General features: G+C 50.7%; 1 protein-coding gene across 1 annotated transcript in view; it reads right to left on the bottom strand.

Annotated features, from left to right (window-relative positions):
* Positions 1-15422, bottom strand: part of GRIP2 (glutamate receptor interacting protein 2) — a 58903-nt gene that overhangs the window by 5734 nt on the left and 37747 nt on the right. Inside the window, exons 11-21 of the mRNA XM_037829618.1 lie at positions 15156-15305; positions 12317-12503; positions 11694-11839; positions 10491-10571; positions 8159-8225; positions 7914-8059; positions 6889-7033; positions 4821-4960; positions 4046-4225; positions 3065-3254; positions 1399-1504 (exon numbers count right to left, since the gene is read on the bottom strand). Coding sequence (XP_037685546.1) covers positions 1399-1504; positions 3065-3254; positions 4046-4225; positions 4821-4960; positions 6889-7033; positions 7914-8059; positions 8159-8225; positions 10491-10571; positions 11694-11839; positions 12317-12503; positions 15156-15305 — 1538 coding nt within the window. The remainder of the gene's footprint in view (positions 1-1398; positions 1505-3064; positions 3255-4045; positions 4226-4820; positions 4961-6888; positions 7034-7913; positions 8060-8158; positions 8226-10490; positions 10572-11693; positions 11840-12316; positions 12504-15155; positions 15306-15422) is intronic.

The raw sequence follows: 15422 nt of genomic DNA, 5'->3' as shown, positions 1-15422 counted from the left end.
ATGGACCGAGACCTCATGTCATTCATTTTTAGCAATTTTGAGCAAACACATTGGGAGATGAGATAGTTTGGAGGGAAATGGAAGCATTGTAAAGTGCTCCATCTTACTCAGGAGTAGGACAAAAATATTGATTAGACTTTGTTAGAAAAATTAAGTTAAGAAAAGATGTTGACATTTTAAGGTAAGGTTCAAAAGTCAGTGTTGTGGTCTATCCACACGATGGAATATTATTCAGCCATAAAAAATGAAGTAATGATATATGCCACGACATCAATGAACCTTGAAAACATTATGCTAAATGAAAGAAGCCAGACACAAAAGGCCATATGTTGTATGATTCCAACGATATGAAACGTACAAAACAAGAAAATCCAGAGACAGAAAGCAGATAACGGTTGCCAGGGGACATGGGGAGGAGGGGATTGGGAGGCACAGGGTTTCTTTATGGGGTGATGGACACATTCTGGAATTATATAGTGGTGATAGATACACAACATTGTGAATCTACTAAAAACCACTGACTTTTGCACTTTAAAATGGTTGAAGTTAATTACATACTATGTGAATTTTATCCCAATAAGAAAATTTATCTCAAATGAAAAAAAAAATCAGTGTCATTAAAAAGGGACTCAGCTCAAATTAAAAGACATGACAACCAGATGCCAAACAGATTAGACACTGTTAGGACAAACCAGGTGTAAATGGCAACTAGGGGTAAACTGAGGAAATCTGAATATAGCCTTAGTATTGGAAGAGATTAAAATACACGGCAATGAAAAAATGGAGTCATTGACTAAATAAACACTTTTAGGAATAAAAGGGGGACAAAAGCACAGAGGAGGCAAAGGTTTAAAGTGACTTAGATCTCCCCGAGATCATTCCCTCCAGGGCAGCCCATTCCACTGGGGGTGCTACCCTCACACAAATCCTCAGTCACCCTGGGATCCCCAAGCTCTTTGGGCTCCCATGTCATCTCTGATGTCAACGTCCATCACTTCCACGGGACACTTCCATTAATTACGTCCCCATATCACACATGCATACAAAGGCACCACAACTGTCCCCATGCATGTCAATGTGCACACTCAGACACCTTGCATTTGTGTACACCTGAGCACGTGCACACCCATGCACGCCCCCCTGTTCCCAAAGCACCCTGTCAATGTCAAACATGATCACGGGTCCACACATCCCGCCTCCCCAGATGTGCAAGGCCACAATACCCTCAGTTGCGCTTCAGATGCATCCATGCATAGGACACACATGTATGGAGACATTTTTACACGGACGAAGGTGAGGGCACACACACGTGCACGATCCCATCACTATGCTCGCCTCCCACAGACACACACGCCGGGTGCTCCCACGCAGGTCTGCGGGGTCGGGAGTGGGCCGTACCTCCAGTTCCCTCAGCAGCTCGGTCTGACCACATGACTCCAGGTCTTCAACGGCTTCCCCAAAGACATGCCAGAAGCCCTCCTCCCGGGCAGGGGCGGGGACTGGGCTGCAACGTAGGAACCAGACAGGGTCAGCTCCTGGCAGGCGGGTGGGCAGACAGGCGGGCGGGGGCCTGAGGAGTCTTCGGGGCCCCCGGGGTCCAGCGCTGGGCTCGAGGGGCCATAGGGCGGGCGGGCAGGCAGGCGGGTGTCCTCGGTGGCAATGCTGGGGCCCCAGGATAGTGGTTGGTGACACGGAATGGGGGGAGGATGCAGTTAGGGGTGACCAGACTGTCGGTGGCCAGTTAGAACAGGGGCAGATGAGACGGGGTGGACAGCGGTGACACGGGACGCCTGGGAAGAGAGACAGACAGACGAACAGACAGAGAGGAAATCCACAGTGTAACCCCAGAGGACGGACTCTGGCCCCACCCAGACACATGGCATCATGGGACAGGGACAGAGCTGGAGCCGGAAAGGACACAGATGGATGGAGAGGATGGAGTATTTGTGCTGGGGAAGGGGTTGAGACCACCCCATAACATTTGTCACCAGATGAAAGAGCCCATCATGAGCTCCAAAACTGAGCCTCAGTGGAACAGTAGCAATTCACATTTTCACACTTTAGAATTTATGAGGCCATTTGCCATTTACAAAGCCCTTGACGTTTACAGATCACGCTACAGTTTGCAAAGCACATTGCCTTTTACAAAGTGATGTAGGTTTTACTCTCGTATGGGAGACTGAGGGGCAAAGAGTTGCCTCCTTCACTTCCCATTTTATAGATTAAAAAAACTGAGGCTGAGGGACATTTACACCATTCAAGTTAATTCTACAGACCTTGCCTGAGACGGTCCCTCTACTAGGCAAGGGGTATGGAGCTGAGTAAGGTGTGGCCACAGTTCTAAATATCTGTGAGCATCTACTGCATGCTGGGCACTGAGCTAGGGGGGCCATGTAGAAAAGACGACAGCCCAAAAGGTGGGCAATGTCACAAGGAGGGCCTGTTGGTACCTCAGAAGAAGAGGCGGAGGAATTCCTTCTGCCTGAGAAAGTCAGGAAAGCTTCCCAGAGGCAGGGGAATTTGAGTTGGGTTTTGAGGGATGAGTAGAAGTTTGCCAGGAGAGATGAAGGCAAGGCATTCTAGGCAGAAGGAATGGCCTGAACAAAAGCACAGGTGGTTGGGGCCAGATAAGGAGCAGCACTTCTCCACCACAGGGCCTGCTCTGTGCATGAACCTTCTCCTCCAGGGGATGCTGACACTAAGAAAACGACACCCCCAGTTCGGAATTTGGTGCCCAGTGACCCAAGAGCCCTAGCAGGGGCCACCAAGCAATCGGAGCTAAGTCACGTAAGTCCAGGTTTAACTTCTGAGTCTGCTGCTGCTCTTTGGAGGACAGGAGATTACGAGACTTGAGAAGTCCAAAGCAGGCTGCTTGCCCCCAGGATGCCAAGCTGAGATGACTCTGCCCTGTGCATCCCCTTCCAAGAAGAGGTCCCCCTCCCTGGGGGCCAGAAGATACTCTCAGTCCCCCTCCCCACCTTGGCACTGGGGCCAGCTACGCTCACACCCATCCTATCCAGGAGACCAGGGCTGTCTCCTCCCTCGTGGGGTCCCCACCACAGACCTATCTGATGGTTCCCAATCGTCATCGTCCTCCTCCTCCTCCTCCTCCTCCTCGAGGAAGCTCTCGTTGGCAGAGGCCGGGGTATAGCTCGTCCTCCGGGGCTCGCTGGGTGGAGGGCTGCTCCTCAGCCGGCTGGGCCGCCACTCATGGGAGCTCCCACCCCGGGCTGCTGTCTGTGGAGTGTAGGAACCTGGCGGATGGAGGGGGGGGTCTACATCCTCTCGTCACCCTTTCCTTGCCCTTCTCCCTGCCCCATTTCCAACCGAGCTGGGTGACCCTGGGTTGGTCTCTGCCCCTCTCTGGTCCTGTCACCCTAGCCTCTACCCCAGAACCCCCCTATCTCTCTTATCATCTAGCAGAAAGAGTTAAAGCTTGGGCTTCAGGATGCTGCCCCAGCTCCACTGGGCTGGGCTTGGCCAAGCTCCCGCTGGAGAGAGAGGTCCAACATTTTGACCACCTCCCATCCAAGGCACGAGCTGAGCAACACTCATCAAGATCTCAAGATGGAGAAGCGAAGACTCGGAGAGGGTGGGGTGCAGCGAGTGAGGAGCGGAGCTGGGAGGCCACCCAGAGGCTTACCCCTGCGGCTAGTTCCCCGAGCTGGGCCTTGGGGAGTCCCTGCGGCCCTGGGTCACGGAAACCACCAGGCCAGCCTCTCCTGAGGCCACCTGCAGGTCTCAACATGCATGATCTGGGAGCTCATGACCACCCCAAGCTGGGCCTCATAGGATGAGTTCATTGGGAGCAAGGGATTCTCTGCCTTCCTGCCTTCAACCGGGTGCAGTGAACGTTAACCGTAGTGCCAGGCAGAGGGCTGGGTACAAAGAATACAGCCTAAGTCAGACCCACTTGTCCCCAGCCTCATGGTAGGGAAATGGGAATAACCAGTTGTGCAGCTGGGGATGTGCAGAGGTCAGCGGGCCATCCCTGGGGGGTCCCCAGAGAGAGTATGTTGCTTAATCCAGGGCCCCGAGGTGTTACCTAGGCCCCCAAAGCCACCCTCGGTGGCTGAGCTGTCCCAGGACTCTACAGCACTGTCCACGCTGGGCACGGCAGGCGAGAACCGGCTTGCCAGCAGGCCCCCTTTGAGCGCTTCTGGGGGGTCCTCGTCAGCATCACTGGCCTCGCTGAGGCTGCCCGACTTGCAGGGCAGGAGGGGGCCTGGGAATAGAAAGGGGGGGGCCAGTCACTGCCACTGGTCTCCAGCCCCAGAGGATAATGGGAGACAGGAGATGTCTGGTGAGCCTCAGTTTCCCCCTACTTCAGTCTGGTTTGGGAACTTACAGGCACTGAGACCTGGCTGAGCCTGCTGCTGGGCAATTAACAGTCACCCAGGAGGTGGCATGCTAATAAGCATCCCTCTATCACAGATGGGGAAACTGAGGCTCAGGGAGGCTGAACAATGTATTCAAGGTCACATGGTGAGCAACAAGAGGAGCCCATATTAGAGGTAAGACCCGCAAAGCTCAGGCTTTGGAGACATCTTCTGCAGAAACTGAGGCACGGATGGGTTACAGCGGGCAATTCGAGAGGCAGGATGAACCAGATGATGAAATCTCTGACCCACCCCAGCTGTGTGACCTTGGGCACTCCCCTCTCTGAGTTTTGGTTTCCTCAGCTGTACCAGGCAGCCTCCCACCTCCACGGGGCTGTGGTGAGGATTTGGGGAGGATGCACATGCAAACTCTGGTATACAAGTCAGGATTTCCCTTCCTAAATGGGCTGGGTGGTCCCCAGGGTGTAGGACGAGGCTCACGGTCCAGCTGCTTCTTGATCTTCAGCGTGACAGTCTCGCCAGCCACCTGCAGAAGGTGGATGGCCTCGCTCAGCGGCCGGCCTTTGAGGCTGACACTGTTGATAGCCAGGATACAGTCCCCCACGTGGATGGCGCCCGTCCTGGGTAGGGGACACAGGGCAGTGAATGGGGCCTCAGGCAGGGACTCTGCCCACGGGGATCCCAGAGGAGCCCCAAGGATCAAGCATTGCCCAACCCCCACCCCCACCCTCAAAAAGGCAAATGTAATCCTAGGTTACATTAATAGAGGTATAAAGTCTAGAATCTGGGGAGGGGATTGTCCTGCCTGACTCAGAAGTTAGATTCTGGAACCAGAGTCCAGGATGAGTTTTGAGAATGGTTTTAATGAGGAAAAGGAAACCCAGGGAAGTTAAGAAAAACACACTAGCTGTATGAACTTGGGCCAGTTTCTGAACTTCCCCAAGTCTCGGTTCTCTTATCTGTAAAATGGGAATGATAGTACTCATTTCATCAAATTGTAATTTTGAAGGATGGATGCGTGGAATGATTTCATACTTTGCCTCCAGGCAAAAGCCTCAGGTAGACTTTCCCTCTCCCTGGGCCTCAGTTTCCCCGCCTGGAGATCGATCATAACACCAGGACCCAGTTGGCCTCATGGCAGGCGGGTGGAGGAGGAGGTGGGGAGGGACTGAGGCAGTAGCATTGCTCTGGCCCAGTGGTTCCCCATCCTGGATGCGCATTAGAAATACCTGAGGAGCTTTTTTAAAAATGCCCAGCCCTATCCCAGACCAATTAAATAGGCTCTCTCAGGGTGCGGCTGGGGAAGCAACCAGGGCTGGGCATGTGGAGAGAAGTTGCATTGGGTGCTGAGAACACACCTGGGTTGGGGAGGAAGCAGAGGGCTGGAGTTGGGATCTTGAAACCCAAATGTGGGTGTCACCCCCAGGTGGGCAGATCTTGGTGGGTCGAGCCCAGGTGTGCCCCCATGCCCAGTACTGCCCAGCCCAGAGCCTGGACCCCCAGGGGATGGGGAGCAAGTGAGCCAGGGAATGACAAATTCAAGGAGAGGAGGCTGTCCAGATTGGCAGTCACCAGTACACATGGCTACCACGTACTTGAAATGTGGCTATACTGAAGAGAGATGTGCTGCAAGTGTAAAATACACAGTAGATTTGGAATACTTAGTATCAAAAAGGAATGCAAAATATTTTGTTAATAATTTGTACACTGATTATACATTGCAATGAATATGATTGATTTTGCTTCTATTTACTTTTCTAATGAGACCACCAGAAAGCATATAATTAAATTTGCAACTCGCATTGTATTTCTGCTGGGCAGCGCTGAGCGAGGTCAGCCTCATGAGGGTAAGAGGTTTGTCCATTGCATTCCCAGTACCAAGGTTGGGCGGGCACACAGCACGGACCCAGCAAATGCACAAGCTGGTGAAGACCTTTGAGCTCAGAACTGTCCTGCATTCTGCCACATGTCCAGCAGGGGGCGCGCCAGGAGCGGGGACAGTGACAGCTCCTGTTGCTTGAGCCTCAGGCTCAGGCTTCAGAATCCCTTGTCCTTCCCGCTTCACCCCAAGCTCCTTGCTCCTCTGTGTCCTCCCCCAGGGGCCTGTCCTGCTCCTCCAGCCCTGGCCAGGCTCCCAATTTACAGCCAGCTCCTTTCCGTGCTGGGAGCTCACCCTTCCCTTGCCAGCCTGATTCATCCCTGTTCCACTCCAGATAAAGCCTGTACTATGCCTCAAAATGCCTTATTGTGCTGCTTTTCTAGAAACTGGAGTCTCCAGGTTGGGAGGGGGCAGAGATTAATGCACTAATGCACATCTATCCAGCATGTATTTGGGGCCAGGAGTTCGGCCAGAGTTGGTCTGTTTCTGCTCTGGATCTGCAGATAAGGAAACTGAGGCACAGGGAGGGGAAGTGACTGGCCCAATGGCATGCAGAGCGTCGATGTTGGAACAAACGCCAGAATCCAGTTTGGCTGGTCCCAAAGCCTAGCTCCTGCCCCCGTGGGGTTCCCCAGGCCCACCCTGTATCCCCATGGAGCCCCGGCCCACCTCTCAGCCAGACCACGCTTGGTGAGGCCCGAGATGACAATGGGGTCAAAAGGCTCCTCCGTGCCCGAGATGGTGATGCCCAGGGGACCCCCGTAGCGTTTCAGCTCCACTGTGTAGCTGATGGCGCCCGTGGTCTCCTGCTCATCTGCAGGGGTGGGGACCCATCAGGGGTGGGGTTGGCAGAGTGGGGCTCTCACTGCCCCCTACAGCCGTGGCATGCTCATTCACCCACTCAAACTTGCTCATCCTCTCACTCATGAATTCACACACTCACTCGTGCCTTGACTTCCAATGGCACAACCTGGAGCCCCCTCCAGAAATGTTTCTTCAGGGAAACACCATAGAAAGAAAGAAAGGAAAGAGAGAAGAGAAGGGGAAGGGGAGGGGAGGGGAGGGACAGAGGGAGGGAGGGAGGAAGGAAGGAAGGAAGGAAGGAAGGGAAAGAGAGGGGAAGAGAAGGGAAGGGAAGGGAAAAAGAAAACTAGAACCAGCATTGTAAAATGTAGCTTTCACACACCACACAAAATAGTCTCAATAACAATGATGATGATAAACCAGATTTCCAGCTTTTCCTTAAAAAAAGTGATCCCCTTTCCCGGAGTAACAGTTGGTGGCTGCCCTTTCAAATAGGGGATTCAGTCTCCAGTTGCCACACTCCTTACCCCTCCCTTTTGCCTCCCCAACCCGTGTAACTTTTCTTACCTTGTGCCCAGTTCACACTCTGTCACCTGTCTGGCTTCAGAGTCTGCATCCTCTGCTTATTCACTCACGCACCCCCCACTGGACCATGTGTTCCCATGGACATCCCCTGTCCCACTCACCCATCCATTCCCATGCTGCTTCCCAAGGGGTGCCCTCTGCTCAAATTCCCGCCAACCCCACCAAGGCCCTGGTGGGCCCCAGACCTCATCTGTTCACCTAAGGAGCCTCCACGAGCCAGCCCTCTGGGTGGCACCCACCAAGTTCCCTTCCTCGACTGGAGTGATCCAAACTGGGAGAGGTGTTGGGGAGGGGTGGGGGCATACCTGAGTTGTCCTCGTCCTTCCGGATCTTCAGCTTCACTAGGTCCTCACACTGCCGCAGGATTTGCACAGCGTCCTCCATGGGACAGTTGTCTAGGCGGATATTGTCAATGGCCAACAGCTTGTCTCCAGGCTCGAGGGTGCCGGTCCTGGGGGAGGGGGTTTTTGGAAGGAGCCTGGCATGTGAGGGCACTGTGCCCACCCCCGTTGGCCATTGCCCCCCACTTCACGCCCAGTGACACCCCTACCTGTGTGCCACACTGCCTTTTTTGATGTCCGAGATGATCAGTGGCTCCCCTCGCTTCCTGCTGGCCGCTGGAGAAGAAGGGGCTGTGAATCCCACCTCCCGTCACCTCAGCCTTGGGGACCACAGTGGAGGGTCAGGGTGGCAAGGCCCAGGGTTTAGGGGCATAGACTCCAAGCCACACGTTCCGCTCCCATCCTGGTTCCACTCCTTTCTGCCTGGGTGACCGTGAGCTTCCCCGTGCCTCAGTTTCCCCTCTGTAAAATGGGGGTGACGCCACCAATCTTAAAGGGATGTCGCGGAATTCAACTAGGTAACACCGACACAAAACCTAAGCATGCTTCCCAGCACATAGTAGGTGCTCAAATAAACATCAGCTCTTTTTCCCTTCTGCTCAGCTCAGCCCCCAGCAAACCATGAGCTTCATGTGGGTTGTGTCTTGCCTGTGTCTGGCAGAGGGCCAGGACCCAGAGCTGGGCGAGCCTTCTGGAATTGAGCTCTTCCTTTCCTCCAGCTGCTGGAGTGTTCACCATGGGAAACTTCTCCGGGAACTGTCCTTGGCCATGGGAGTTGTTTCACCCAAGATGACACCCTTCCTTGGGGCCATGCTGTGGTGCAAAAGCTCATCCCCCTGCCTCAATTCAGGACAACTTCTAAGGGTCTTTGCAGCTCCCCATGGGGTCAGGGGAGCCCTCTACTGTGACTGTATCATCACCAATCTTCTCCCTCTAGTCCTCTGTCTGGTCTCTTACAGGTGTTGATTCCAAGAATCCTCCTCAATAAACCTCCTCCAGTAATACCTGTCTTAGATCTAAGGCTGTTTCCTGGGGAATATGACCTAAGGTTGTTAAGTCTTCTCACAAAAAGAATCCATTCGAGCTAATGGGTTTTCTCATCTCTTAGTGGTTTTCTCATCCCTTCTAGCCCACGTGGCACATTTGTGATGAGAAAATGTAGTGGTAAAATGTCAGTGTACCTTGAACAGGTGTTCTTGTGTCATGTACAACCTGTGCAACTGTACCTGGTGGTGCTGCCCAGAAGGAGGTTCCTGAGCTGGAAGAAGCTTCTCCCTGGCTGGGTGGCTTAAGGCCCCACTCTCATCGACTGCTGAAGTCTGGGGCAGGAAGGAGCCGAGGCTGCAGCCCTTCTGGACAGCTAACCCTCCATCAAGCTAGGGTGGAGACCCAGCCTGAGGCAGCCTTAGCTGGGCTGTGGGGATGAGGGTGCTGGGACCAGGTGAGTGCTGTCTTCTTCCCACTGCCCCCCACTGGGGCAGAGCTATACTGGGCCCAGCCCTTCCAAATCTCAGCCTGGTCAGCCTCACTCTCTCCACCCATCAATTCATCTGATACTTTTCATTCATTCATTCATTCATTCATTCAACAGATATTTACTGAGCCCATACTACATGCCAGGAGGGATATGACAGGCAACAAAACAAAGATCCTTGCTCTCCTGTACCTGGTCATCTTGCTGGGTCACAGATAAGCAACAAAATGTAAAAAGTAAAATATACAGTTTATCAGATGATGAGGTGTGCTGTGGGAAAAAAATAAAGACGGGAAGGGACTGTGGGGGGGCAGGAGGAGTGCAATTTTAAATAGGGTGATCAGGGAAGGCCTCACTGAGGTGACATTTGAGCAAAGGCCTGAAGCAGGTAGGGGAAGAGGGCAGAGGTATCAGTCAGTGCAAAGGCTCCGAGGCAGGAATGAACAGCCCAGCGGTGGTAGTGGCTGGAGGAGTGTGAGCAAGGGAGGGTGGGAGAAGACAAGGTCAGAGGTCATGGGGGCAGATGGTGGAGGACCTCATCAACCCTATGGAGGCTTCGGCTTTTACTCGGAGAAAGACGGGGGCCGTAGAAGGGTCCTGAACTTCCCTCTGGTCCTGTGTTCTACATTTATTGATTGTTCTGAGATCCCTCCTTTTGGTTCCTTTGACAAAGATGAATTAAGCACTCACTATGGTGCAGGCCCTTTTCTGGGCACTGGGAACACAGATGTAGACAGAAAATCAAACTCAGCCTGTGTGTTTGGCGTTTTGCAAAGTGCTTTCACCCGAGGGTGCCCCTGAGCCCCATTGGGAGATCCATGAGGCCACGTGACTCCCAGTGTGCAGGATGGGAAACTGAGGCAATGAGAAGCTTGGTCTCACCCAAGGACACGCAGCTGGGAGTTGCAGAGCTGGCTGGAATGGGATGTCAGCCTGGACTCCCCCCAACCACCACTACCGGGAGCCTTTCCCAGGACCATGCTGGTGGCATCACTGCCAATGTCCCCAGCTTGGCAGGCGAGCTCTGAGAGGCGGGCAGGGAAAGGTGTGGGGGCAAAGGGACTCACAGCTGATGGTGATACCCAGCTCCACGCCCCGCCTCTTGGGCAGCTTCACGTGGAAGGTGCCGCTGCTCGGGATGACGGACTCTGGGTACAAACAGATGTGGACAGATGTCAGATCCAAGGGAGGAGCCTCAGGACGTCCCAGCCCCAAGCCCTCTCAGGTCCCACTGGGACAGGCCTGCAAAAGTCACCATGCCAACTCCATTCTGCTTCTTCCACCTGACCGGTGAGAGAAAACTAAGGCACAGCAAGCTGACAGATCTACCCGAGACGAACAATCCAGATCTCAGGACTGCCAGGCGGGGGACTGACCCCAGCCAGGCCCAACCACATTTACCAGAGCACGTCACTTATCTCACCTAACCCTAACAACACCCCTACCGGGAGAGAATGCTATTCCTATTTTACAGACGGGGAAACTGAGGACAGAGAAGGGGAAAGTATTCTGTCCAAAGTCACATAGTTTCATACTGGATTAAATAGTGTCCCCTGAAACTCATGTCCACCTGGAAACTCAGGAGGTGACTTATTTGGAAATACAATTTTGGCAGATGTACTCAGTTAAGTGAGGCCATACTAGATTAGCGTGGGCCTTACAGCCAATATGTCCTTATTCAAAGCCCATGTGAAAAGACACAGAGACAAGCTAAGAAAAAGGCCACGAAAAGATGCTTCTACAAACCAAGAAATGCCAAGATTGCCAGTCACCCCCAGAAGCTGCAATTTCAGATTTGCAGGCTCCAGCACTGGGGAACCATAAATTCGTATTGTCTGAAGCCATCCAAGACTGCAGTAATTTGTTACAGCAGCTGCATTAAAGTAAGACAGTCTAAATCACAGCAGTAGAATTCTGCCTTGAGTTGTTTTGGATTGAATCCTCTGTCTAATCCTTGCAGAGAAGGGGCTTGGAGTATTTTCAGCTCCAGCCCCCACCCCACACCCAGGTCCTGTCCCATTTAAAAAGTCCCTCAATGACCCCACACTGGTGCAGTGGAATTCCTTCCTCCCCAGCCAATGCCTTTTTTCCCCACCATTAGTGCTTAGTCACAAATTGCAAATGGCCCTGGGAGAGGGATGGGGGACAGGGGCAGGGGGAAGCAGGTTGAGTGCAGGGGAATGTTTGCACCAGGCTAGAGCAGGAGAAGGAAGAGAAGGAGACATAGGGGGTCCTGAAATGTGGAGAGGCAGCGAGGACCACTCACTCACCCGCCACGTCAAACTCAATCTCCAGCACGACCTTACGAGCCAGAGCGGCGTCCCGCAGCAGCTGATTGGCTTCCTCCATGGTGCCATCCTCGGTGGCCATGCCGTTGATGGAGAGGACACGGTCGCCCACCCGCAGCAGCCCACACCTGAGCCCCGGCAGAGAGAAGACGCCAACATCACAGCAGGGACACCGTGCAGAGGCAGGCCAGGACCCACCCTGGTCCCGCACCTGCTAGCTTTGACTCTCCGCCCAGCCCCTTGACACTATGTATCTTTGGGAAATTTGCCACGTGACCCTGGCCAAGGCCTGCCCGGTGGGGATGATGCCATGGACCTTTTTATGACATGCAGGTACAGAGGAGAGCATCTAAAGTGGACTCCGGCTTCCGACAGACAGGAGTTCAAGTCCCGGGGGTTCCACTCACAAGCTGTGTGACCCTGGGCAAGAGAGTCGGCCTCTCTGGGCCTCAGTTTCCTCATGCGTAAAATGGGGCTGGTGATGGCGTTGTGTGAGGGTTAAGTAGGATACGCTGATGGGTATTGTGACTGAGTTTCCCTGGCTGTCCGTGAGCTCCCTAAAGTAGGAGATTGTGACAGGCATGGGGACAGGGCAGCAGGCTCACCTCTCAGCCGGGCTGTCGGGCTCAATGAAGCGCACAAGGGGTGGGGAGGACAGGGTCTCGGTGGCGAAAATGCCACCCTGGAGCTGGAGGCCAAAGCCGCTGAGGGGGTCTCCGCAGAGCACGACCTCCGTGGTCTCCACGTGCACGATCTGTCCGCCTGGCCCCACCGTGCTGGAGGCCAGTGACACTGCGGGGAAGGCAGGACACGGCACTCGAGTGGGCTGCCCCAGAGCAGCCACCTGCCCAGACGCCAGCTCACCCCACAAATCCTCACTCGCCCTGGGACCCAGTCAAGACACAGCCCCTTCTGAGCCTTGGTTTCCTCATCTTTACAATGGGTTCATGATTCCCACCCAGCAGGATGGTGGCATGGATTAAGGAAGACAGTGCCTAGGACCGTCACATTGAAAATCATTGATTCTGAGTGCTGGTATTATATAATAGTATACCATATTACATCAACTGCAATAATATTGTTATAGTAATTATAGTGCATCATATTGAATCATATTATTTTACATTGTATTCTATTTGCATCACATTGTTTTATATTATAATTTTATATTATATTATACTATACTATGTTTTTTTTGGTAACAGTTTTATTGAGATGTAATTCACATACCATACAATTCACCCATTTTAAGTGTACAATTTAATGGGTTTTGATATATTCACAAAGTTTTGCAACCATCACTCCAAACAATTTTAGACCATTTTCAGCAACCCCAGAAAAGAAACCCTGCACCTTATTCCCTATTGCCACCAGCCCTGAGCAGCCACTAATCTACTTTCTGGCTCTACAGATTTGCCTATTCTGGACATTGCATATAAATGGAATAATATAACACGTGATCTTTTGTGTCTGGCTTCTTATATCTTCAAGGTTCATCCAAGGTGTAGCATGGATCAGAACATCATTCCTTTTTATGACTGAATGATATTCCACTGTACGGATAGACCACATTTTGTTTATCCGTTCATCGGTTGATGGGCAATTCAAATTTGGGTTGTTTCCACCTTCTGACTATTATGAATAACACCGCTACAGACATTCATGTACAAGTTTTTGTGTGGACATATGTTTTCATTTCTCTTAGGCATATACCCTAGGAGTGGAATTGCTGGGTCAAATGTCTCTGTATAATAGTTTGATATATTATGTTACTTAACACATATTATTTTATATTTCATATAAATACATTGGCATTATTAATACAGATGTTAACTATTATAAAATAAAATTATTATATTCCATTCTGTTACTAATGACATTATACTATTGCTTTTATATCATATTTTATTATATACTTTATTTTGTTATAATTATAATATGTGTTATATTGCATATAATATGTATATTGTATATAATTGTATTAATTATGAATTATGAATTATGAATTAATTGTATATAATATGTATAGTGTATATAATTGTATATATTGTATATATTGAATTTCTGATATACTTTATTTTGTTATAATTATAATGTGTTATATTGTATATAATATGTATATTGTATATAATTGTGTTAATTATGAATTATTAATTATGAATTAATTGTATTAATTGTATATATGTATATTGTATATAATTGTATATATTGTATATAATATGTATTATGTTGTTATATACACTATGCTATTATATTTCTATTTATTATTTTTATTTACATCCCCAATGATGAGAATGGTACCTGGTACATAAAAGATGCTCAAAAAATCATCAAATTAATTAATTAATTATCATCAATAATAATAATGATAACATTTTATTAGTCACCCACCCCAGGGAGGGGACAGGGGAGGGATCCCCAAAGCCCCCACAGCCTCCATATTCCCCAGCCTGTGAAAAGAATTTAGCTTTTAGCTTATACATCTCCAGCTGTGGCTATTGACAAAGATGGATGGCAATGATGTATTTTGTCTTTCATCTGACTCTGAAATCTACTATCCTTTTCACCTTAGCCACCAGGAAGCTCAACAACCATATTTGGCTCCTTTCAGGTACCAGGTGACCTGCACTCCTCTCTGCCTTCATCTGGTTCAATCTCAAATGGCCCAATTTGACCCTCTATTCTTCCTAGACTCTCCCCAACTCACAGGGCAGGAGGTGGGGAACACTTGTACATCAACAAAGGAAAGGCTATTCCCGAGAAAGATTTCAAAAATCCTGGGCATTCTTGTGACTCACTTCCACATGTCTCCTGCATTATCATTCCCTGTTATTTATCTTTACATTGATTCACTTTTTAAAACACTTAAATACTTTCATTTCAAAAAGGAACAATATATATATAAAATAATGATCATATATATATATAATAGTGGTCATAGTCAACAAAAGAAAATTATATATATATATATATATCATAAAAATGAAAATTATTAAATTCTTGGTTGGATAAAGTCTCAGGCCTGAGTGTTTGTGTCTAAGGGGAAATTAACAAATGTCAGAGAGGTGGTAAATACACAGTAACACCACACCTGAATGGATCAGAAGGACTGAGTGAAAGAGAAATGAAGTGGAATTACTGTATGTCCTTCAGGCACATCTGAAAGGCATCTCTTCCTCAAGACAATTTACTACCACCTGCCAGGAAATTTTCATAACAAAAATACAAGACTAGAAGCGTACAGTGTAACTGGCCCCCTAGGTGTGCTCTCGTGCAGTACACAACCTGCCCAACCATCCATGGCGACCTGGTGTGGCATTCACACAATTTAACACTCCCCTCTCCCCCAACTCAGGGCCTGCCCAAATACTCCCTTACCCTTTGCAAACCTCCCTCTCAGGCATGCCAGGTGGCCCAAAAGGGAGAGAAGAGACCATGGCTTACACGAGCTCTTGTGTTCCCTCCTTCGCTGCCTCCTCCGCCCCATTGTGGTCCGAGGACTCATGGGCTGGGATCCGCGGGGAAGGGTGCTGGGGTTGGCACAGGGGACGCCATAGTTGATGGTCGGCGAGGAAAAGGGAGTCGAGGACAGGGCTTGGGAAATGAGAACACAGCCCTGTGAACCCCAGCCGGGCCCCTCCATCCTTCCCCACAGCAGGCACCAGGAAATAGCTCCCAGCCCAGGAAGACACGGGATGCCTTCCTCCTTTC

The sequence above is a fragment of the Choloepus didactylus genome, chromosome 1 (assembly GCF_015220235.1).
Source record: "Choloepus didactylus isolate mChoDid1 chromosome 1, mChoDid1.pri, whole genome shotgun sequence".
NCBI classification, from domain to species: domain Eukaryota; kingdom Metazoa; phylum Chordata; class Mammalia; order Pilosa; family Megalonychidae; genus Choloepus; species Choloepus didactylus.
This window is presented reverse-complemented; position numbering and strand designations above follow the sequence as displayed.